Source organism: Lottia gigantea, assembly GCF_000327385.1.
Source record: "Lottia gigantea unplaced genomic scaffold LOTGIsca_43, whole genome shotgun sequence".
Lineage (NCBI taxonomy): Eukaryota > Metazoa > Mollusca > Gastropoda > Lottiidae > Lottia > Lottia gigantea.
The window spans coordinates 1,951,249-1,976,865 of record NW_008709504.1 but is presented as its reverse complement, the minus strand read 5'-3'; the positions used below and the strand labels follow the sequence as shown (position 1 = coordinate 1,976,865).

Below are 25,617 nucleotides of genomic sequence, written 5' to 3'. Positions count from 1 at the left end.
TTAAAATTTGGGATGAAAGCAGATTGCACTAGTATTAGACTAGTATATATCACAATACAATGTATAATTTGTACCAATAGTACTCATTAGTTTGTTTCTAGGAAACATCAGGTAAAGGGGCCGAGCAGGGGCAACAAAAATCTTTCTCGAGGTGGGGCCACAGGTCATTCTTTTACTGTATAAAATAATAAAAAAATTGAAAGTGGGGGTTGCCAAAGTCCGGCTAGTCTCTTTTCTGTAACGCCACTAGTACTCATAGATAAAGTAGTTTTCAAAAATAGTAATCATAAAATAATATGCAGATACAGCTCAAAAGTGTTGATGACCAATAATTGTATCTCAGACATGTTTTAACATTTTTTATTTGATATGACTATGAAGGGTTTTATTTACCAGATATGACAACATGGTACGACACGACAAAAAAAAAAAGGACTATACCTACTGGTGTTCTGTAACACAACAAATCAAGATAAAAAAATTTTGTTTTTTTGTTGTTTTGTTCCATGTCTTAAATTTCAGTAAATATGGCACGGCTTTTTTCAAAACAATAAACACAAAGCAGTCAGCTTTTCTTGTTAGCTCGTATTTGTTTTGTCGTGTCATTTCAGTTAATTTGGATATATATAGAAAGTCGTACTATGTTGTGTCATATCGTATAGTGTTGTGTCATAACATACAGTGTTGTGTCATATCGTACCATGTCATATCTTAGTGTTGTGTTGTATCGTACCGTGTTGTGTTGTATCATACCACGTTGTGTCGTATCGTACAGTGGTGTGTCATATCGTACAGTGTTGTGTCATATCGTACCATGTCATTTTTTACAGTGTTGTGTCGTATCTTACTGTGTTATGTCAAATCGTACCGAGTTGTGTCATATCGTACCGTGATGTGTCATATCGTACAATGTTGTGTCATATCGTACTATGTTATGTCATATCATACAGTGTTGTGTCGTATCTTACCGAGTTGTGTCATATCGTACCGTGTTATGTCATCTCATACGATGTTGTGTCCTATCGTACCATGTTGTGTCGTATCGTACTGTGTCGTATCGTACCGTGTTGTGTTGTATCATACCATGCTGTGTCATATCGTGCCATGTTGTGTCCTATCGTACCATGTTGTGTCGTATCGTATCATACTATGTCGTATTGTACCGTGTTGTGTCGTATCATACTATGTTGTGTCATATCGTACCATGTTATGTCATATTGTACCGTGTTATGTCCTATCGTACCATGTTATGTCATATCATACCATGTTATGTCATATTGTACCGTGTTATGTCATATCATACCATGTTATGTCATATTGTACCTTGTTATGTCATATCATACCATGTTGTGTCATGTACCGTTTTGTGTCATAATGTACTACGTCGTGTCATATCGTACCGTGTTGTGTCATATTGTACTATGTTGTGTCATATCGTACCATGTTGTGTCATTTTGTACCATGTTGTGTCATATCGTACCATGTTGTGTCATATCGTACCGTGTTGTGTCATATTGTACTACGTTATGTCATATTATACCATATTCTGTCATATCTGATGTATAAAGTCCTTTAGTTAAACAATCAATTATGGCTAGGACTGTTCTAGAATATTTCTTTTGGCATTAAATGAGACAGCACTTACTCTCTGTAAACTAGTAAGTCTTCTATGACATATTTGATCAAACTTCTATATGTATATGAGTACTGTAGAATATAGAATACTAGACTGATCAGATCAAACACTCCTTGTCAAAACTTTAAAGGGATTGTAAAGAGGTTTTCTAAATTTGTTTAAGTGTATTGTGGACACTGATAGCATCAATTTGTGCAATTCCAATTTTCATTCAGATGTCTGTGATTTTGTGATTTTGTGCCATTAGTGACATTATCCAACACTTAGTTTTAGTCAAATTGCAGGAACCACAGACGTCTTATTGAAAATTGGAATGGCGCAATTTTATGCTATCAGTGTCCCCAATACGCATAAAAAAATTTAGGAAACCCCTCTGATAATCCATTCACTAAACATTTGCTCTACTGAATATTTATGATGGGCTCATCAATTATAATGTTAAAGAGTTTAATGGCAATGTTTCACTGAATGCCTCTATTAATATATACCATGGTAAGTAATCAATCAAACTGTGTAGTTGTATACTCGATGGCTGAATACCAGAGTTCAATTAAATAGGTATTGCATTGTTTGTGAGTCAAAATAACCCTTTTTGTGATCCAATATTCTTTCTGATTCGCCAAAATTGAAATTTATCACGAGAATCAGCAAATCAAATTGTGTATTTTTCTGTGAGAATGGTCTAGATATATATAACACAACTCTTGGCAAAACCTTACGCAACTAACATCAAAGGTTAATAGAGACATAAATTGAGTAAATTTGATTGAAAAACCCGCCATAGCCAGATATCTTTAAACTTTTACCTAATATAACCAAATAACAACTATAAATCTTCCATTCCTAAACAGACACCTGATCAAGTTAGTAAGAACATAACAAATCAACAGAAATTAATACATTCAGATAACTTTTGTCAGGAAATACATCTTCAAACCAAGATCTGAAATCTATTCTGTATCTCTACACACTGAAATCAGCACGTTCTTGTGGTTGCTGAAGTTCTGCAAGTTGTTGTTGGGTTCTTAAATACTCTGTATATAACTGACGTGCCATAAATAATACTTTATGAACATTATGTCGACGTACCATCTTGTCAAAATGCATGGCCACTTCCTCATAGTCCATATTATTGCTCATGATATAATCTCTATGCTGTAACATCAAAGCTAAACACAAAAACATTAAAAATGGATTTCCACAACCAAACTCTTCAGGAGAAGGGAGATTAACACTTTGGGAATTAGAGACAGGAGTTTCAATTGCTTCTACACAATCAGAGATATGAGAATCAGACATTTTACCACTTGACCCATGAGACGTTGATAATTCTAAATACGAACTAGAGTTACTTTTTTGAGCACTTTCAGTCAGAGAGTTCTCTGCTTCCTTCACAATACTGATATTAGTAGGCCGACGTTTTGGGGAAGACAACATGCGCTTCATGTTACCAAAGAACCCTCCTGAATCTGATTTAGGGGTCGATTGTTCAGCAACAGGAGGAGTGGCCTCACCACTAGCTTCCAATGACATATGGAACTGAGTATGTTGATCACTCTCTGGTTCTAGTTCTAAAAGACCTTCATCCCTCTCTTTCAATTCATCTTTAATAGATGGTTCTGATACAGTTATTGAACATTCTGTTAATGTAGAGGCATCATATTCCTCATTATGTCCATTAAACTTCGTATCTTCAACTGTTTCATTGACTGGAATGTTTTCTTTAAATTCATCATGTTTTAAATTCTCCACATTATTTCGTATTTCTAGAGGGCAGGTGGCATCATGAAGGTGTTTATCGATATTCGATGATGTTTCTTGCATGGCTTTAGTCAAGGGATCATCTAACCTTGGAAAATCTTGACTGGATTTAGGATCATCTACAGGCGAGGAATCGAATTTGGTCATGCTGTTATTGTTAGCAGAATTACCAGGAATCAATTCATTGTTAGCACCAAGTTTCTGGGCTGATCCTAAGCGCCTCATAGCTAATAATTTGGCATAAACAGTTTGTTGAAAGGAGAAGGTAGGAGAACAAGGTGAGGTTGAAAGAAGATGTACATTGTAATCAGAATCGGTTAATTCCAGTTCAGTCTCGGGAGGATCTGGTGGTAAGGTACTCCACATCACTTCTATCATGTATAATGCATCTTCGAATGGAAATTCACGTTTCAGCTCTAATAACAGCCATCGATAGCAGAAAAATAAATCATGAGCACAAATTTGTTGAAGGTAGGCATAAAATTCCGGATCATTGATTTGTAACAAGAGTCCTAAATGTTTAAATTTTAACATAATGGCTGCACCATCTGGCATAAAATTCAATTTCAGTCTTTTCATGATGCCACAGAAACATAAATAGGCTTGAGCCTCATCTTTTTGTGTAACTAAAATAGGGGAAGCAATATCACTCATTCCTTGACAATACGACACATCAGGATGAGTTAATGCATAAGTCACTAAGATATGAAACAACATGACGACATTCTCATTATCATCAGAACCAGCGAAAAACTTGTGTCCACGATCTGTTCTTAAAACATCTTTTTTCACCATGGATGCCACATATTTCACTTCTTCAGTAGCTGTATCAGAACTGAACCTAGCTTTCCATTCTTCACGAAGATGATAATACTCTTTCTCCTTTCGTTTCATATAATCAAACCTTTCCCGGCCTGTCATATTGGCAGGGTAAATATTACATAAATGTCTCCAGGCTACACGACGTAAAGAAGCCTCGATACCACCTTGATATATTCCTAATCGAAATTCTTGAGGTTTGAGCAGGAAACCTACACTATCAAGATAATTGTGGAATTCTGAATCACTCATCGGTGGTTTACATGGTTTAAAATCATCATCACCACGGAAACCTGAAACATAAGGTGAACATTTCTTTTAAAAATATTTAAAATCTTTTGTCTTCTAAACTTCATCATGTCAAGATGGCAAGTCACTCACTGTCTAGACTAAGTCCACTTTTTATGCAAATGTATACGAATGTAGTCTGTGCTATTTTTAGCAGTCCTCTTTCTCTTTCCCTCTTGGGGTTTTTGCATGCCAATTTTTGATAATTATTGGGCTATCTTTGGAAGTTGATATCTAAAATTGCATTTTCTTTCAGATTTTGTGAGATGATGAGAGGTTTACATGCGGAAGGATAATTCTAAAAATAGTCGTTTTGTGCAGTGACAGTCAAGCAGATGTTGATAAAATGTAGTGGTCTACTTTCAGTTTGGCTGGCTTAAGATTTTCATGGTCACGATATATTGAAATTTTGTCAAGAAACTAAGTTTGGCATTTCTAGAAAAAGTTATAGAAGGTTGAATTTCTTGATTTAAAATGGAAACAGATGGCAAGCAAATTACTGGAGTCAGTCCTGTTTTATTATCATAAATTCTATGACAAGTTATCTCCCTTACACCAAAAAAATATGGTCAAGACTCAAAAATAAAATAAATTTGGGTTTTATACCCTACTTTTTATCTAATTCTTATTGCGACACTTTTGCGAAGAAAATTATATAAGTGTAATGTTGCACATTGCTTTCATCAATTATACGACCTTTTGTTTTTATGCATCACTGTATTATTTTCTACACCAGGATATCGTTCCACAACAAATTGTAAGTTTACGATTACAAAATAAACTTATGACTGTCGTAAATTTACAATTACACGTATGATTAGAAGAAATCGTAAGTTACTCTCTCGATACATAGGTAAATAAACCTTTGTAGTTACCACAAACAAACATGCTCAGAAACAAGTTCTGCGTCAGCATTCAGCCTCCTTCGTCAGTTCGTGAATAGTAGCAGACGACAAAATCAGAAAGTTGTAGAAATTTTCTTTGATGTTTGGAATCAAATTAAAATTATTGAATATTGAAAACTATTATTTGCAATAATAATTTTTCTAAGTATTTGTTTGACTTGCACGTAGTCATGGTAGAGGTAGTAGGTTAAGGGTTTTATAAGTGCATGCATGGTGAACATTGTCTTAACACTATGACAGCTTTGGACCTGTTGTTAAATCAAGATTTTTTGTGGAACACCTAAATCTTTGGTTTAAATGTTTACGATCGTCTTATGATTAAAACCAGATTTTTTGTGGCACGATACCCTGTTCAGGTCAGGTCAAATCCAAAAATATTGGTGAAGCCTAATTAACTATACAATCTACTTACCCATTGCTCTTTGCATACTAGTAACAGATCGACCAATTTGACTACTAATAGTACCAGTTATAGAGTATAATATAGAACCTTTATCAGCTATAGTAGAAACTTTATGTTGTGGTATATCTGTTGGTGCTATTACATCCCAATCATCCAAACCTATAGTGTAAATAATCTGGTTTATTCTTAACATGACCTAACAACATTTACTGAGTACTACCATATTTTTATCCCAGGAAGACAGATAAAGACAGACAGAAAGAAAGAAAACAATTATTATTTCCAAGGATAACAACTTAGATTCACAAGGACACTTTCCACCAGCTGGTCCTTTCTGGATTAACAAACATTTACAGCTCCCTGGATTGGAAAAATGTCAAAAAATGACCAATTCATGGTCATCAGGCTATCAAACACTGATTGAGTTAAGAATCCACAACAACCATTTGTTCGACATAACCAAGCAAATGACTTGATTCCAAGGCATTAAATCTGACAAGTCCAAACATTTCAAGAATTTGAAGAGTGTTTGAACAGTCTGGTTTTTGTTAATTAAAAGGGACAGATTCTCCATTTTCATGGTTTGATTAGGGTTGTGAATATATGTAATTAATCTACTAGAAATGTATAAAAATTGCATGATTCCTTCAAATATAATCTCAAAATAGGAATTTTATGTTCTATTTCTATAGGTCTTTTCTATGTGGCACAGAGTCAAGAAATGACAAGCTGTCTTTTAACTTTCAAATGCGGATAATTCTAGACACACATGGATTTGAAGGCTCAATAAACCGATAAACTTAGCTAAAAAATTCCTGTATCTGAGACTAATGAAAGTTTGGGTCAAAAAAATGACGAACCTGTCCCTTTTATTTCTAATAGAATTATTTAGATAACAATCAACACAAGACTGCAAATAAAGTATAATTCAACCTTACCTTCTTCAAATGGCTTGAGATCAACTTTCAGACGTAGACAAGGATCAGCTGCACATTGTATAGCAGCATCCATATCCCAATCTGATAACATAGCTAAATATACATCTTGATCTTCTGTATCTTTAGCTAAATAACTAATCATAAACTCCCTAAAACATAGAATCAGTAAATATTGACAATTACCAGTATATACTGATAACAATATGTTTCAGTTTCTCTAATCATATCCATACAAAATAGTATTGCAAAGTAAACAAGGGGTCAAAAAGGCAGTAATATATCTAATTTCTAGATTTACATCATTTTCACCATATTTCAGAAAGTCTACATAAACCCTGTTTCTACTGAGAATTGTTAAGTAAAGCCAGCATTAAGCTTAGAGCCAGCTTTATTGCCAAAGTGTTGTGTTTACTCCGAGTTTAACTGGTTCCCGATCGATTTTATTCGCGTTCACAAAGTCGCATATTATTTACAACTCATGATGTACAAGACTACCGTTTCACCAGTAAGAAATGTAATAGACTGGAAAGACCAGTTAAGTAAAAGCTAGCTTTCAGTTGACCTCCAATAAATTGCCGAACGTAAAAGAGAGGTTTTCGGTTCCCGAACCATAACGGTTTGACAATTTGCCCTGTGGAAACACACAAGAGATAGCTTAAAGCCAGCTTTTCCCCTCAGTGGAAACACAGTTAATATGTACAAACGATCAACCATAGCCCTAAGTCTCAAAATTTATTTTTTTCACTTTAATAAAATTCAAATTTATTTTTCATCAATTACTTTTGTTTTCTCTTAAATTTACCACAGACACTATCCATAATTTCAAAATTTTTTTAGAGACAACAAAAATCCTACTAAAAGTGGACAAATGATTAATGAAGTTCAAGAGTAAAGACAGAAGCAAAGCATCTCCATTTATCAGACTTAATACTTTTCTCATAAACAAACAATTCTCAAAAGTACAAAAATTATCAAGATTCAAGGTCGGTCAAGTAAACAAATTTCCTCATTCAGTTGTGATGACAAGATACAATGGCTGGCTGAACAGTTCCAAGCCTCACTGTGAAAGAACTGTACCAAGTCCATCTCCTACAAAAGTCATTCAGAGTGGAAATGACATCATCATTAATGGCAACTGTCTAGTTCCTTTTTTACTTTGGGAGAAAGTGTCAGACAGGGCCGAAATGGGTGAATAAGGGGGGATGTGTTTGAAAGAACAATCAAGCACGGCTGACCACAGGTTTATGAGCAAAAGCTTTGAAACTACATAAATCAGCATTCTCTGTCACCACAACATAAGATGCAATTTCATCAGATGAATATTGGCAAATGGAGTCACCCACAAAAAACATGCAATGAAACATCAAGATTTGCATTTAAATCAGATTGACAAAAAAAAAAAAAAAAAAAAAAGATAGTTTGTCAGGGAAGGTAATATACACCCACTGGCAGATTTTGATTTTGAATAAAAATATTTGGCAGTACAGTAACAATTACCAGTATGAGTCATACATTTCTTTTGAACTTTTTGAGGCGATACTAAACGAGTTTTCGTAAAAATCCATCCAGAATTGTGCATTCCAGAATGTTTATGAGCTAAGAAATTGGAGAACAAGGGCAATAACTCATATAATAAAGTTTTCGATTTTTCTGATTTTCAAAAGGGTTTATAGTTGGATGATAACAAACTCTCATGCAAAGTTTCATCAAAATCTGTCATGAATTGTCCAGCTTTGAGTGTTTACGAGCTAAAAATTGAACACATTTTCAAGAATAAGGGCAATAATTCCTACTTCATAATGTTTGATTCTTCTGATTTTCAGTAGGGTTTCGTCAAAATTCGTCAAGAATTGTGTCTTTTGGAGTGTTTACGAGCAATTGTGGACGGAAGAACGAATGGATGGACCGATGGACATGGATAACAACGATATATGTCCCCTTTTTCTTGATTTCAATAAAATAGAAGACACACAAACCATTTAACAAAGTTTTTTACTGCTCCATTTTTAGTTGATCCAAATAATGTGGATACTTTATAGCACAACACATGGGTAAACATTTAAAAAAATAATCTGCTATAGAAAACACTAAGTAGTCCTAAAGCCCTTTGGGATTATTCCTGTGGATATATAAATATATCGCAAATACAATTACAGAAGGAAACATATTTCTGTTGTAGAATACATACCCTTTTATATCAAAGGCTCTAGCTAAAATTCCTTGTAACATTTCAAATGATGTAATTTGAGGATCTATAGAGAATTTCTTATATTCTGGTTGCACAAAACCATCACATTTCTGAAATAAACAAAAATACAGATTTTATTATTCATGGTGAAAATAAACAGGTTGAAATGTTGATGTTACAGCTTAAGATAAAATATTAACTGTTTAAAACAGAATGATGATTACATTGAAAGTGTTCAACAGTACATTAGACAAGTTCTATGACGTCAAGAAAATGAGCTATTATTTCTTTTTAGATAACATTTATAAAAGATAATTCTTCTACATTTCTAGGAAAATATATCTAACGTGTATTCAACATAAGAAATAAACTTGACACCTAATATAAAAGATAAAGATTGGTTGTGCGACCAGTTATAATATTACTGTCAATGTTTTATTTTATTGTTAATGGCCATGGTTCATCATTTTATGAGGTTAATCAATCATAAATCTACGCCTGAGAATAACCGCGTATGAATCTGGCGGTTAAATAGGACTACTTTCAAATATTAGGTCACAATGTGACAATAACCTAATTTTCGTCTCCATTGTTGACATCTGTTCAGTCTCTGACGCCAAGACTTCTCCTGTCTATGACGATGATAGTCTTCAAGGGAGATAAATAACCTCAAACAAACTAGCGGATGAAAGTTCTGCCTAACAATTAAAGAAGATTTTCTTCCAGCTACATATGAGGTTATTGTCAGACAATGGCTGCCGTAGATACGACTGGGAGGTTGAATTGAGCATTGAATAAAAATCAAGACAATCAAAAATTTTGTCCAAAGAATGGCAAAATCAGGGGGTGAAGGTAGTATAGTAGTGGACACAAGCAACACCTACCACTACTACAATGGTCCAAATCATGAGAAACAACAAGATCAATTGATGTCTGACCAAATAAATCAGCCAAAATGTCAGACTGTAAATTTCACTTTTTATTTTGTTTCTTTCACTTGTCTCTGCTTGAAAATGTAGTTTCCAAAAATACGGTGTACAGATAATTTTCGTATATAATTATCTGCTTTTGAATGTTAAAATGATAACTTGTCAATTTAAGATACTCTGTGATATATAGACATAACATATATAGAAATAGTGAGTAAAATTTCTAGTTTGAAGTATTTTCAAGGGAATTATGTGATTTTTGTACATTTCTAGTACTTCTCAAGACTATTTACATATATTCAAGACTCAAATCAACCCCAAAAATGCAGCACCTATCCCTTTAACAGTTCTACAATATGGCGTGGGTCTTGAAAAAGAAGTTTTGTCAAAGTAATTTTCAAGCAAGGAAACATGTGGCTTTCAAAAAAATTACTGATTCACCAAGTTAAAGAATTCCCCTTATTAAGACAATTTGATTAACAATATGGTACTATGTGTATTAACAAGTGGTTGCCTAGCAAGATACGCCCACTTTCCTCGTACATTTTCAGTATATCAAGGGCAGTCACCTATCTGTGTCAAATCATACCAAAAATCTAATTTGTGCAAGATATTGTTGATTTAAACAAACACACATTATTTAATAAAATTCTGACATAAAGCGTCACCTCTTTCGCTAACAAATTTTGATGTGTTTTTACTAAGTCAAGGGCAATAACTCAAATTCCGATGATCGAAATTGTCAAATTCAAGTTTATATCATCCACAATCCACATAATAATGTGGGTGTATAAAAAGCATTGCAGAAAAATTGCAAAGCTTAATATTGAAAAATGATTTTGAATAGCATAGTTGATTTCTTTCTGACCAAGAATATTTTGTTCAAAATTTTTTATGACTTAGTAGAGTGATGTAACCAATACAAATACTGGTAAAACCAAATGAAGTATTTTATTTAAGAACCAGTAGGTAGAAGGGATCCTAAATGAACCAAGGTTGTTATCCATGTATATTTCAGTTGATTCTTTCTTTCATTATTAATCAAATGGTATTAAAATCTCTGTTATATGTACTTAATTTAATATTTATACTGCTGACCACGAACTTATTATTGTTTATAATGTCTTAAGATCTAAGTATGACTGAAGTAACCCATACAAAAACCGGTATAAACAAAGGAAGAATGAGAGATAGATTGCTATCATTGGTATTAAGTAATAGGTCAAAAACCCTTTGTATGTAATCTAATACTTTTATTGCTGACTAAATACTATTTTTTTCTTGAACATAATCCAAGAGTATCTGTAATAATATAACCACAAAATAACGACTTAATAAACTACCGAAATTACATCACTGCCCTAGTCAATTTTATACTGTTTATTTATAAAGGATTTTTATGGAGCCTTAAGAGATGAATTATCAAACAAGCTTATTACAATACAATTAAAGACAAGAAAAAATAAAGGGCTAATATCCTTCATCATAAATAGAATTGTCGAAAGCTGTCCAGTTAATCTGGCCAACAAGGAATGGTATGTCTGTGCAAGGCAACCCCCCACTCCCCAAAGAAAAACTACAATAATTTTAAAACTTTATATGAAAGATGAAACACAAGATTAGCTGATGCTATATTTAAACTGATTTTTTTTTTACAAAGACGGCTCCTAGCGGTACAGAGCTTGCCTAGTAGTATCATAGATCACAGATATGTCAATGAAATGAAAAATGAGTTTAGTGTCAAAGATGCCGATTGGGTATTTTTACCAAAAATCGTAAAGTCTACAGAGCAGTCAGTTATGATAGTTGACACCTGTAACAAGCTTTGTCTAGTCTCATATCTTACATCATGTTAATTCCTACTTCACAAATCAAGAGCATAAGCTGACTACTTGTCCATGGTCTAGTACATAATGGTAATCCACACCACAGGTATTGCTTAAATTAGTCTTTGATGATTGAACAAAATAGACAATAAAAGATACCTAATGAGATACCTGCTGAGATAATAGACTGGCAAATTTTATCTTCTACAATAACCTGTCTACCCAAATGTCAAAGAAAAGGACATATAGAAGAGATTGTAAAGAGATTTTCTAAAATTCCTGTGTTTGTGAGCATCAATTTGCACCATGCCAATTTTTATTTTGTTGTTTGTGGTTCTTGTCATTCCACTTAAACTAAGCCATTTATGATATCAATCTTGCAAAATATAATATAAGGTTCTTGCAATAGTTGGTCATAAATCGCTTAGTTTAAGTGGAATTGCAAGAACCACAGAAAACCAAATAAAAACTGGAATGGTGCAAATCGATGCCATCAATACCTTTAAAGACAGGTTCCCTTTTTTTCATTGAAAAAATGAAAATGCTAATACTTATATGAATAGAAAGTAGAGGTATTCTAATGATTTGGAAAAATACTGATTTGTCTCACATGTCCATAATTAATTCAAAATTAGCTAAATTAGAAGAAAATTACTAACAGAATTCCAATGAGTAACCTTTTTGTTTATCCAGACTGTACATACATGGACATTTATGATTGGTTAAAACTCTTTATTATATGCAATAAGAACATAATGATATGATTAAGAATACATGATAAGTCATTAGAGACATCAATTAATCAAATAGTTTGCTTAATTTAACACTAAAAAATAAGGAAACCAATCTTTAAGGTAAATCTTAGTATTTTCATCAGTCTGTTGATCAGATTATTTTGCCTTACAAACAAATTTTAAATCACATTTTAGAAAATAAACCCCCATTTATAACAAAACTAACTTGATGATTATTTATATGAAACATTTTCATACAACTTAAAATGAGTCCTTATCATATCAAACTATCATTCATTTTTTTATAAAAATGCTGATATCAGAATGCACAGTTTATAACAGTCAGCAAAATACACCTTATACCAGTCAAAGGCCCACAACTCTTCTGGTTGTACACTATTGTAGTATTGTACCAAAGATACAAATGTCAAAATGTAGAACATTCTGATGTCAAGCTGTAGAACTTTCTGATAGAAAATGTCAAGATGTAGAACGTTCTGATAACTTTCTGATGTCAAGATGCAAAAATGACAAGATGTAGAACTTTCTGATGTCAAGATGTAGAACTTTCTGATGTCAAGATGCAAAAATGACAAGATGTAGAACTAGATATTAAGATGCAGAACTTCCTGATGTTAAGATACAGAACTTATAGATGCCATGATGCATAACTTTTGATACTAAAGTTTTATGACAGATCCACCACTGCTACATCACTTTTCCATTTAAACATTTGAGTGAACTTTGTCAGAAAATTTCCATGACCTAATGGTGGACCCCCCTTCAAAAATTTCCATGACCTGGTGAATTAATGTTGATCCAGTGAGCCACAAGTGACCGGTGAAGAGTTCATCTGAGTGAATGTAAAGTAAACAATGGTCCATGTGGTCAGTTGAACATGAGCTGGACATGTTTTATTACTTCTAATCTTATCATTACTAACCTGTATGGCTTTAGGCCGTGCTACATTAATTCTTTTCTTTCAAGGCCAAGGCTATAAATGTCAAGATTCAAAGGATTAGAATTTATGGTACTTCTACATAATGGCTGTTAATTCAATATTCTAAAATAGTGTGTTCTAATAGGTGCTTCGTCTACCATGAATTGCAATGGTATACCAGTACTTAAATGTTCAATAACAGTTCCCTTTTCAAAACAATGTAGGAACATTGCAAGATTGTTTGTAACAAAAAAAATAACTAGATACAAAAAGTCACAACTCAACTTCCATCAAAAAATCTCAAATTTTTAACCCAATTTAAAATCATTTACCTAAGACCAGACTGAGAAATTGTAGATATCTATTTTAAAGATGGGTTTCCTTATTTCTTTACTGTCAAATCAAGCAAACTATTTGACAAATTGGTGTTTTTAATGAATTATTATGTATTCTTAATCACATCTTTATGTTCTTATCGCATATAATTAAGATTGTTAACCAATTATAAATGTTCATGTTTGTACAGTCACTCCTTGGAATTCTGCTGGTAATTCTCTTCTAATTTAGCTAATTATAAATCAATTAGGGACATGTGAGAAAAACTGGTATTTAGAACACCTCTGCTTTCTATTCATATAAGAATTAGCATTTTCATTTTCATAAATGAAAATAAAGGGAACCCATCTTTAAGTGACTTGATTACCAAGGCTACTTAATGTAAACTATTAAGGGAGTTACAGACTTGAATTATAACAATCATTTGACTTCTTTTAATTCACTTTGATTAACTAGAGATTTAGAAGAAGAAGTTGTTTTTCTTTCCATTGCAGCACTTCTGGATTCCAATTTGTACAATATCTTGGTATTTTATGTAAGCTTATATCACTAACAATTTCATATCATTTTCATGCAATCAGCTAGAATATCACATTATGATCAGATCCATCTGGTACTTTTACAGTATGATTGATTATTAAGCTTACTTTTTTTTATGGCCACATCAATTTTTAAATTAATCAAAAAAATTAGCACAGGAACTCTATATTCTTAACAGTTTTCATGTTACTATTATCACCTATAATCTTGGTACAGGATACCTTCAGGGTCACAAATCAATCTTGTTGTATTGAATCATTTAATAAGAATTAAGATACAATGTATGATAGGGAGTATATACTGATTGCCAAAGTCTTAAAGGGATTGTTTAGAGGTTTTCCAAATTATTTATGTGTATTGGGGACAATGATAGCATTAATTTAACCATTCCATCTTTCAATCAGACGTCTATGGTTGTAGCAATTGTACGACATCAACCCTACAAAAGTCTAATGTGATACAAGAAAATTTGAAATTTCGAGGGGTGATGTCATATAACAAGCTAATTTTTATTGAAATTGCAGGAACCACAAACGTCTGATTGAAAATTAAAAAGGTGCAAATTGATGCTATCTGTGTCCCCGATACGCATAAAAAATTAAGAAAACCTCTTAACAATCCCTTTAAATCCCAAACAAACTGTATGTAATATGGCATTGTTAATAATATGAATCTTGTATTTTCATGTTACAGATTGAAATTATTGAATTTGAGAAATAGTCGGTGGTGTCAATCTGTTGTTGACAGGTAACTAAGCTGGGATCACATGTCTACCTGTATTTAACTCACATGTCAAGAATCACGTTTTTAGCACAAGTTCATAAACCACATAAAGTACAACTGTGATAATATGACAAAACATGTCTTTCTGATAACTGTTGACTAAAAATCATTGACGTCATTAAAGACATTGAATCAAGTTCGTTAAGACCAAATATGGTCGTCAGATCAAAAGTTAGAAACTGCTGGCTCATTGTAATTATCTTATTACTTTATCACGAGACCACAAGATGATAATTTAAAAATGTACGCAATAATATCAGCTAACTCTTGATTGACAGTCTGATGGTTAAGTGATAAAAATGATAATGCATACTTGATAATCAAGACCACAAGTCTTGTTGTCTGCGGGGTGCTGACTAAGTCTTTTGGTTTTATGAATTTTGGCAAGAAAAAAACAATCGACAATTACATAATAGATATTGTTCAGTGGGTGTGGCTTTGTTAATATGATTGATTCCTTACTTTAAATAAACCCACATTAACTCTGCAGAACAACCTGGTCACTCTATGTTATTATATTAAAATATCAATTGTACACCAGCTGTGGTATATTTTGAAATCATATTAGGAATTACTAGTAAACCATACTATAGTTTTTATGCCCAGTTAACTTCTTTCTCCTTCCACTGTGTTACTAATCAGTAGAGAAAGTGGGTCAAATACAGATAATTTGTGTGTAATTGTAGATGTTGATAACACTTAAAAAGGGATCATCATTATCGGTCAAAAGTAATGATCAAAACCCCTGTTTGAGTTGATAATAGTATTGTATGTGCTCAATCAGCCAACTGTTCACTATACCTATTCATCTGTCTAATCTTCTATACTACAAATATCACATTGGATCAGAAATGCTTGATGATCATTTACTTTAATCAAATGAGGTTCTAAATTATCATGAATTCTAATCCCGGTCAGCTGTCAAAGTCAGATGACCTTGAATAAGTTATCTTCCTTATTATTCCAGTTGTATCTGCTGTAAATGGATACAGATAATCTGGGGAAGATCAATGCCAAGAGGTTTGTCTGAGGACCAGATGGCAGAAAGGATTCTAGTGAATTTGAGTTGTTATCCTTATAAAAAAAAAAAAGGATGTGTCTTTCTTTCTATGATAACTATTGTACCACAATTCTGTAAAAGCATACAGCACATCAACAATTTTGTCTATCTACAATAAAGCCACATATTTCACTCTGCATCTTGATGTTTTATCATATAGTCATGCAGCTCTACATATTTCACTATGCATCTTGATGTTTTATGATATATAAATGCAGCTCTACATATTTCACTATGTATCTTGATGTATTATGATATAGACATGCAGCTCTACATATTTCACTATGCATCTTGATGTATTATGATATAGACATGCAGCTCTACATATTTCACTATGCATCTTGATGTATTATGATATATAAATGCAGCTCTGTCTGGTGAATTATAAAGGATGTTACAAATTTAAATTATTATAATTAATAATATTCATAATTGTTAAAGATACACTGAATGTCAACCTTAAAATCATTATGATTAATTATTTATTTGATAACAGAGAGAATTTTTTGTTATTGCTAATAACAGTTTTAAATTGACGGAAATTCACTATAATGGATTCAGAAACATCCTTTAAAAGATATTTTATTAAGTTATTCATCTCAAACCATGCATGAGATAAACCATTAGATAAGTTGATATTCTTCATATGGTAAGTATTGTAGAAAATTCAAATCCAAACTTCTAGCTCCTACTGTGAGATCTTTCTGTGCTCAAACACATCAAGTCTAATTTTCAAAACTTAACCACTATATCCAAAAATAACTGCACAATCAAGATACAAGTAATGATAGGTATTTTGATGATATATTATGGTAGAGAATTTGAACATTGAAAACAGTACGTCCTGTGAAAATTTGGTCAAGAAAAAAACAAAAAATCTGTAGAATTGGGTATCCTGTCAGTAGAGCGGTGGACAACATGCAAAAGAGGGAGAAACCCGACAACATTGGTAGATTACACATGTATGATCTGATGAGACCTTATGAAACCTGATGAGATTGTATATTTGAAACATATCCAGACACCGTGAAATGAGCTCCAATCACAATCACTAGGTTAAACAAACACTTTAATAAATACCAGTACCATGCAATATTTATATCACGAAGCTCTGCAATTAATCTGACCAACACATGTAAACATCCTCCTATTATAAATCATTCACTTTCTCCTATTATAAATCATTCAGTTTCTTAAAAGGATTGTAATGAGGATTTCTAATTTTTTTATGGTTATCGGGGAAACTGATAACATCAATTTGCACCTTTCCAATTTTCAATTAGACGTCTGTGGTTGCTGCAATTCCACCAATCATACCTTAGTCTCTAAAATGGGAATTTTTCAGCTATGCCAATCAGTAATAGTGTTCACAGCTCACTATTGGAATTTGAACCTTCAAATCCATGTGTGTCCAGAATTATCCGCGTTTGGAAGTTAAAAAGAGGAATCGTCTTTTCATGTAACACTGCCATGAAACGAAATTCCTAGTTTGAGATATTTTTGAAGGAATTTTTGTACATTTCTATTACTTTTGAAGACATTCTAAAAACACAGTCAAGTAATAAATCAACTTTCAAAATGGTGCACCTGTTTAATCAAAAAAAAAAAAATCCTTAGCTGAGAATACCTTAGCTGGATTCCTGATAGTGGAATATTAGAGGAAAGCACTGGCACTATGTCTTCAATGCCAATAAATCATGGCAGAGAAAAGTACACCTATTTATTCAGCTATTTCAGACAGATACATTGCATCGACGCAATATACCAATTTATTTTATACAAGATTAAATGTTCAAATATCTCCCTTCTTTTACCTCTGGATCATCATATTTGTTTTAGGTATTAGGCTACTACTATTCATAAATGAATCTATGACATTTCCATTTTTGGAATTTATTGATTTTTTAGTAAAATAAAATTCCAACGTACCTTCACTTTAATACGGATCACCTCCTTGTTCTCTAGATGGAAAAAGCCAGACATGTTGATAGGCTTTTACAAAACTATTGAGTTTTCTTAAAACAACTTTAAGATTTTACGGCATTTTACGTTGAAAATGTGTGATGACTTGTCACCGATCAGCTGCTTGCAGCCATTGATAGCCTCGATCCTGTTATCAGGGGAAGTAATCCATTTTAAATCAGAAGAGTTTATTTTTATACCAAGGGGTGAAAGGTACTGATAACAAAAATGTCAACATGTTTGTTTTGCAATATACTAATTTGACAAATAAACAATATTTTTATTGTAATAATTAATCTTTGATGTCAGTTAATGGAACACTAACAAACTTTAAACTGTTCGACCAAGGTTCAAACTAGAAAGCACCACTTATTATTTTTGGAGTGATTTTTGTTTTATTTTTGTGGAATGGGTTGAAGAAAGTCGAAACCAGCTTTGGCTTTTTGCAGAAAGGGGAAGAGGGGGAAGGAAGAGGCATGGCTTCACTGCTCTGCCCAGTTTTGCCGCTGTACAAACCAGCTGGCTTTTTAAGTCTACTGACTGACTCGATCGACATCTAACCAAACCAAACCAACGACTACCATTCGACTATCAATCAACAAGAAATACCATGATCAGAAAGTTTGGAAGAATGAAGGAGATCGTGTAACTCACACCACACCATCCAGGGCCGAGTTTCACCGCCATGTCATTCGACCCAACCAGTTCTAACGAAGAATCAACAACCAAACCAACAACACAGAATCATCCAATTTGAACCAATCCAACTACCAACTACTACGACTACCAACAACTAGTTTGCAATATCAGCATCTACTGGAAGCGAACGTTAACTTATCATCTACCAACCAACCAACCTCGACTTCTAAAGTTTTGTTTTAAGTGACCTGCTGAGCATATGTGACGAGTTTGGGGTGCTATTCTTGAAGACTTCATTAAGTTAAAAAAAAAAAATACGGATTTTAAGAGTATTTCATTCAAATTTAACTAATTTCAGATGAATGGAACACGTGGTGTAACCTATTTTCGTGGATATATGGATTCAACACCGAATTTCGTCAAAGTTAAAAGAAAGGGGAAAAAAAATTATGTCTTAGAGGTTTCCTCAGATATTCTACCAAATAATTAAAATTGGTTTATTTCGATTTTCTTTATGAATCCTTCACTTTGACCCATATTTCATGAGCAACCAACTCGGCAAGGGTGGCAGAATGCCTCACCTATTTTCGTGTACAATGTTTGATCTATAAATAAGTCGAGAAAAACACGTTGTATGGATACCGGGTGGTATAATTATCTTCTCTTAGTACCGTATTTATCTTTAATATCATTTCAGTTTCTTGGTGCAGAAAAGTAGGACGTAAAACTGCATTAATTTCATTTCTTACCCAGTTTCTTTATCCTGAGGTAAAAGTCTTACCCATTTTCTATATTCTGAGGTACATTTCTTACCCATTTTCTATATTCTGAGGTACAATTCTTACCCATTTTCTATATTCTGAGGTACAATTCCTACCCATTTTCTTTATTCTGGGGTACAAGTCTTAAGCAGGTTCTTTATTCTGAAGTACAAATCTCTTACATTTGAGGGACAGGTTATTTTGAGGTATGGGTTTAGTAACGGCTATCTTGTATTATGCTATAGGTGTTGAAGAAAGACTATTTCTTACTGAAAATTGGTCTGCAAGATGCGCCAAGTTACACTACAGCACAAGTCATTCAAACTCAATAAACGTGAAATGTATTTTTTATTCTCTTTTATAGAAGTATTGTGAACAACAATATTATATACCCTTATGTTTCTTGTAAAAAATTTCGGTGTGTTTTGTTAAAACTTGGTGCCGGGATTATTTAATCACAATGCAATTCCTGTTTTTGCAAAACCGACACACACTGCTTCTTAACCGTTAATAGGTTGAATGAACTATTGTTTACATGTAAACACGATATTTAATAATTATCAAAGATAATTTTTAATGACGTCAATAACACTTATCATTTTCAACTGATAATAATGTGTCTAAATCATAATACACAGTAAATAGAAAGATGGCTTCAAAGTTCAAAATCACACAAACAAACCTAAGTGTCATTTGTGTAAGGGGCAGGCACTTGAAAGTTCAGTGAACATCCTTGAAGTTTGACGTCCAACTGCAAAAACGCACAGAGTAAAAACGAGAAGGCTACACAGGACAAGTAAATTAGCCTACTTTTTAGGTTTCCAAGTGTTAAGACATCCATGGTGCGCCAATTTCGAGGGTTGATTTGGGTCTTGATAATATGTTAAAATTAGTCTTCAGAAGTACTAGAATGGTACGAAAGTCACCCAAACTCCATCAAAAATAACTCAAACTTGGAATTTCACTTTCTTTTTTTACTTCTTAAGAAATGACGAGTCGTCATTTTAACTTTCAAACGCCAATAGTTCTGGACATAAGTGTATTTGAAGGCTTGAACACTATCACTGATATAAGCTTAGATAAAAAAAATCCTGTTTCTGATACTAAGGTATTTAGCAAAGCTGTCCCTTAAGGGAAAGTAAGACCGATTTAGATATTAATAATGATGCTATGGGAGATTCTAATCAGTTGCTTCTACATGCAAATTGGGATCTTGTCATCGACCTGTATGGTCAATTTCTTTATTTATTTATTAAACTTTATCAGAAGCTCGGTTCTGGCTAGAATTAGAAAGCTAACCAGTTTGTTTTCTAGCCTTTTTTCATATAGGTCAATGATTTGAGGGCTAATCAATAGTTTGACCATCAAAACAACCTTGATCATCACTTCATTTGATCACAGATATCATTGTTTTCACAATTTTGCTGTTGCTGCACAAAAAAGTAGATTATGTGTAACAACAAGTTATCAAGACATTAAAGCAAGTACAACTTGTACAAGGCATTTCAATTGACACTTCGTCATTACTTCTACTTCCGCTTCCGGTGACATTACTAATCAAGTTCGTACGATTTCACTCACATGTCATCATTATAAAATTTTGAGCTGTTCTCAGTAAGGCTATATCTATTCATCTTCTATGACAGAAATCATGGAAGGCGCCACAAAACCGTTATTCAGGGACATTACGGCTGATGACGACGTTCCAGAAATAACAGAAATTGAAAGTATGTGTATGAATTGTCACGAACAAGGCATCACACGACTGTTTTTGACCAAAATTCCCTTTTTCAAAGACGTGGTTGTATCTTCATTTGCTTGTGAAAACTGTAACTTTAAAAATGCAGAGCTTCAACCAGCCTCAAAGATCCAAGATTATGGGGTCATTTATACAGCTCAAATTAAAAAACCATGTGATTTGAATCGTCAAATTGTTTGTACCAATTATGCCACCATCAAGATACCTGAAATAGAATTTGAAGTTCCGCCTGCAAAAGGATCATTAACAACCGTCGAAGGTGTCATTGATAAGGCAATAGAGGGATTGCTTCAAGATCAGCCTGTTAGGAAGATCATGCACCCTGAAGATGCAGAAAAAATTGAAGTATTTGTTGGAAAATTACAGAAATTGAAAGTGATTGAAGAACCATTTACTTTAATATTAGATGACCCATCTGGTAACAGTTTTGTGGAAAATTTTCATGCTCCAAGCAGAGATCCGGATATGAAAGTGAACAGATATAAAAGAAGTTCAGAGCAAAATGGATTAATTGGGATTGGTGATGATGAAGATGTAGATGATGATTTGTCTTCAGACCTCATTGGAAAAGATGAAGTGCTGGCTATGCCTATGAATTGTCCTAACTGTAACGCACCAAGTTCTATTAATATGAAGAGAGTGGACATTCCTAATTTTAAAGAAGTAGTTATAATGGCTTGTAATTGTGATGCATGTGGTTATAGAGATAATGAAGTCAAAAGTGGTGCTGGTATTGAAGAAAAAGGAACCAAGATCACACTCAAGATTACGACAGTTGAAGATATGAAACGAGATGTATTGAAAAGTGATACATGCTCGGTTGCCATTCCTGAACTAGAATTAGAGACTGGATTAGGTACATTAGGTGGCAAGTTTACCACTGTTGAGGGCTTGCTTAGTAATATTCAAAGTCAACTGGCAAAATCCAACCCTTTTATATTGGGTGATAGTTCTCATGATAATTCTTCCTCTAAATTGAAAAAGTTTTGTGAAAAATTAAATGAAATTATTGAAGGACAGAGACTTAATGTTCATTTGGTATTGGATGATCCTGCTGGGAACAGTTATTTACAAAATCCCTTTGTTCCTGAAAAAGATCCAAACCTTAAGATAGAAAGATATGAACGATCTTTTGAACAAAATGAAGATCTAGGTTTAAATGATATGAAAACTGAAAATTATTGTTGATATCTAATTAAATGTGATTGATGTGTCACGCATTGAAAACTGTAATAAATAATACAGTGGTATACCCTATTTTCGTGGATATAAGGATTCAACACCGAATGTCATAGATGTTTCCTCAGATATTCTACAAAATGAATCCTTCACTTTGACCCATATTTCATGAGCAACCAACTCGGCAACGGCGGCAGAATGCGTCACCTATTTTCGTGTTTGATTTTTTGTTTGATCTATAAATAAGTCTAGAAAAACACGTTGTATGGATACCGGGTGGTATAATTAACTTCTCTAAGTATTTATCTTTAATATCATTTCACTATAACTATCTCCGATAGGTAGAATTTCTCTGTTGATCAGGATGATGCAGAGATCGCGCAAGGTTGCTCATGCAAATTATTAATCCTTTCCAGAAATCCACGAATAATAGGTTTCCACGAAATTAGGTTACTTGACTGTATACATGTTATATAAATAAACAACTCAACAGTAAAAAAAGAATTTTTCTCAATATAATAAATATTTGTACTATCATTCTAGTTTGGTAAATTTGGTAAAGAGTATTTTGCTATTTATTTCAACAAATGTAAAAAATTGGATGAATTGACTTAAAGGGACAGGTGTGCCATTTTTTTTGACCAAACATACTTTAGTCTCAGAAACGGGAATGTTTAAACTAGGCCAATCAGTTATAGTGTTCACAGCTTCAAATCCATGTGTGTCCAGAATTATCCTTGTTTGAATGTTAAAATGACTACTCTGTGATATATAGAAATTAGAAAAGACATAAGTAGAAATAGTGAGTAAAATTCCTACTTTGAAGTGGAAAAAAAGGGACAGATGCCCGTCCGTCCACAATTGCTCGTAAACACTCTACAACAAGACACAATTCTTGACGGATTTTGACAAAACTTGGTATGAGTGTTCGTAATCACCCAAGGATCAACCCTATTAAAAATCAGAAGAATCGAAAAATATAATTAGTATAAGTTATTGCCCTTGTTCTTGAAAACGCGTTCAATTTGTAGCTTGTAAACACTCTAGAAGGGACAATTCTTGATGGATTTTAACGAAACTTGGCATGAGTCTTCATAATCACTGAAGGATGAACCCTATTAAAAATCAGAACAATTGAAAAATATTAAGTATGAGTTATTGCCCTTGTTCTTGAAAATGCATTCAATTGTAAACATTCTAGAAGAGACAATTCTTGATGGATTTTGACGAAACTTAGCACGCGTGTTTGTTATCACCCACGAATAAACCCTATTGAAAATAAGAAAAATTGAAAAATATTTAGTAGGAGTAATTGCCCTTCCCATTGAACACTCGTTCAATTTTTAGTTCGTAAACACCCTAGAAGGCACAATTCTTGACAGATTTTGATGAAACTTGGTGTGAGTGTTCGTAATCGCCCAAAGTTGAACCCTATTGAAAATCAGAAGAATTGACAAATAATTAGTATGAGTTATTGCCCTTGTTCTTGAAAAGGCTTTCAAATTTAGCTCTTAAACACTAAAAGACATGATTCTTGCTGGATTTTGACAAAACCTGGTTTTATTATTCAGTCCTGCTCTCAAGATTGAATATTTGCCTTCTAGAGTTTTCACAAGCTAAAAATTGAACAAGAACAAGGGCAATAACTCATACTCAATATTATTCAGTATCACCCTAAAGAGTTCAAAAGAAGTGTATGACTGAAGGTTGAATATTTCATACTGGTGATTGTTACTGTACTGCTAAATATTTTTATTCAAAATCATAGCTGCCAGTGGGCGTATATTACCTTGCCTGGCAAGTTATCTTAGTAATAGTGTTCACATCTCACAGTCGAAATTGGAGCATTCAAATCCATGTGTGTTTAGAATAATCGGCGTTTGAAAGTGAAAAAGACACTGGTCATTTTTTGTACTGTGCCATATATAGAAAAGATATTTATAGAAATAGAAAGTGAAATTCCTAGTTTGAAGTATTTTTAAAGGAATTATACAATTTTCATACAATTTTAGTACTTCTGAAGACTATTTACATATATAATGGAGACCAATCAACCCTCCAAAATGGAGAATCTATCCCTTTAATATGAATAAAAATATGGTTTAAGTTTGTTTTGTATGGCCGATGTGACTTGTATTGTAATACATTGTTACGATGAAAATACATTATGATATAGAAGGTGTATCATTGATTTCGTTCAAAAACAAGCATGAATTGAAGAATTAAAACATCGCCATTTCAACTTGAATATTGTCAAAAAGCCGAGCCAGCTTCTTTTCTCAGGGGAAGATGGCTTCCGTGTAGAAACACCAGTGACAAAATTGAATATTTTTTTCGTGAGAATTTGCTATAACATTAAATGACGTCAGGGCGAAGGGCCTTATGTGATAAAGCATATTTTTTGCGATTAGTGACGTCATTGAAGACTTAATTTTAGTAGAAATGCAAGCACAACAGGCAACTTGTTGCAAATTGGCACGGTACAAATTGATGCTATCAGTGTCCCTGATACACCTACAAAATTGAGAAAACCTCTTGACAATCCCTTTAATTTCAGTAATTTTTTTTATTCAGTTTTCCCTTTTCTTTCCTTCCTTAGAGAGCATTTGTGATCTTCTTGCTATAATTTAGAAAACAGAACCGCTTTCCTTGTTTGTGAAAATTCAAACCGAGTTTCTTGGCAAATGTTAGATTAAAAAATAATTTTCACAAAATTAATAAGCTGATCTATTGCTCTGTGACTTTAGCCAGTGCTTTCATTGGAACTCTTCTCAACACACCCTAATACTAAGAGTAAAAGGAGAGCAGATACTGCTCAAAGAGTTTGAATTGCTTGTTATACTAGCATCCTACTATCCCTAACAAATGGCTTGTCCTGCTTAACAATAGAAAATAAATCATGGGCACTTGCACAGAAATCTAATGCTATTTCCCAAGATGAATTTCCAAATGAGGTGAAGATAGCTTGCAAGATAACATATGCCCACTGGCAGCTGTCAGAGATAATAACTAAATCAATATTGACCAAAAATCTTCCTAATAATACCAAATTTCTCATATTGAAGATGTTCATTATTCAAAAACCCTGAATATCTTATCAATTTGGGTCAGTTATGCTGAGTTTTTCCACAAATATTTTTAAATCACTAGTAATAAACCAGAAGCATTGAATTATCACACATTATCTCTTGTGTCTGAAATTTTCAAAGATATATAATAACGTATTATCAA

The 25,617-nt window shown here is 33.1% G+C and overlaps 2 protein-coding genes across 2 annotated transcripts; one reads left to right on the top strand and one right to left on the bottom strand.

Annotated features, from left to right (window-relative positions):
- Nucleotides 1–2,653: 2,653 nt before the first annotated feature.
- Nucleotides 2,654–9,051, bottom strand: LOTGIDRAFT_62468 (hypothetical protein; the record flags this gene model as incomplete). The annotated part of the gene is made up of 6 exons (XM_009060496.1): nt 2,654–2,901; nt 3,055–3,333; nt 3,592–4,509; nt 5,822–5,971; nt 6,751–6,899; nt 8,939–9,051. Coding segments are annotated over 6 exons (1,857 nt in total), but the record flags the coding sequence as incomplete, so codon positions are not given.
- A 12,048-nt stretch (nt 9,052–21,099) lies between these two features.
- LOTGIDRAFT_123204 (hypothetical protein) lies at nt 21,100–22,395 on the top strand (the record flags this gene model as incomplete). Its single annotated transcript, XM_009060631.1, has 1 exon — nt 21,100–22,395. The coding sequence occupies one exon, from the start codon at nt 21,100–21,102 to the stop codon at nt 22,393–22,395; it is 1,296 nt and encodes a 431-aa protein (XP_009058879.1).
- Nucleotides 22,396–25,617: the final 3,222 nt, after the last annotated feature.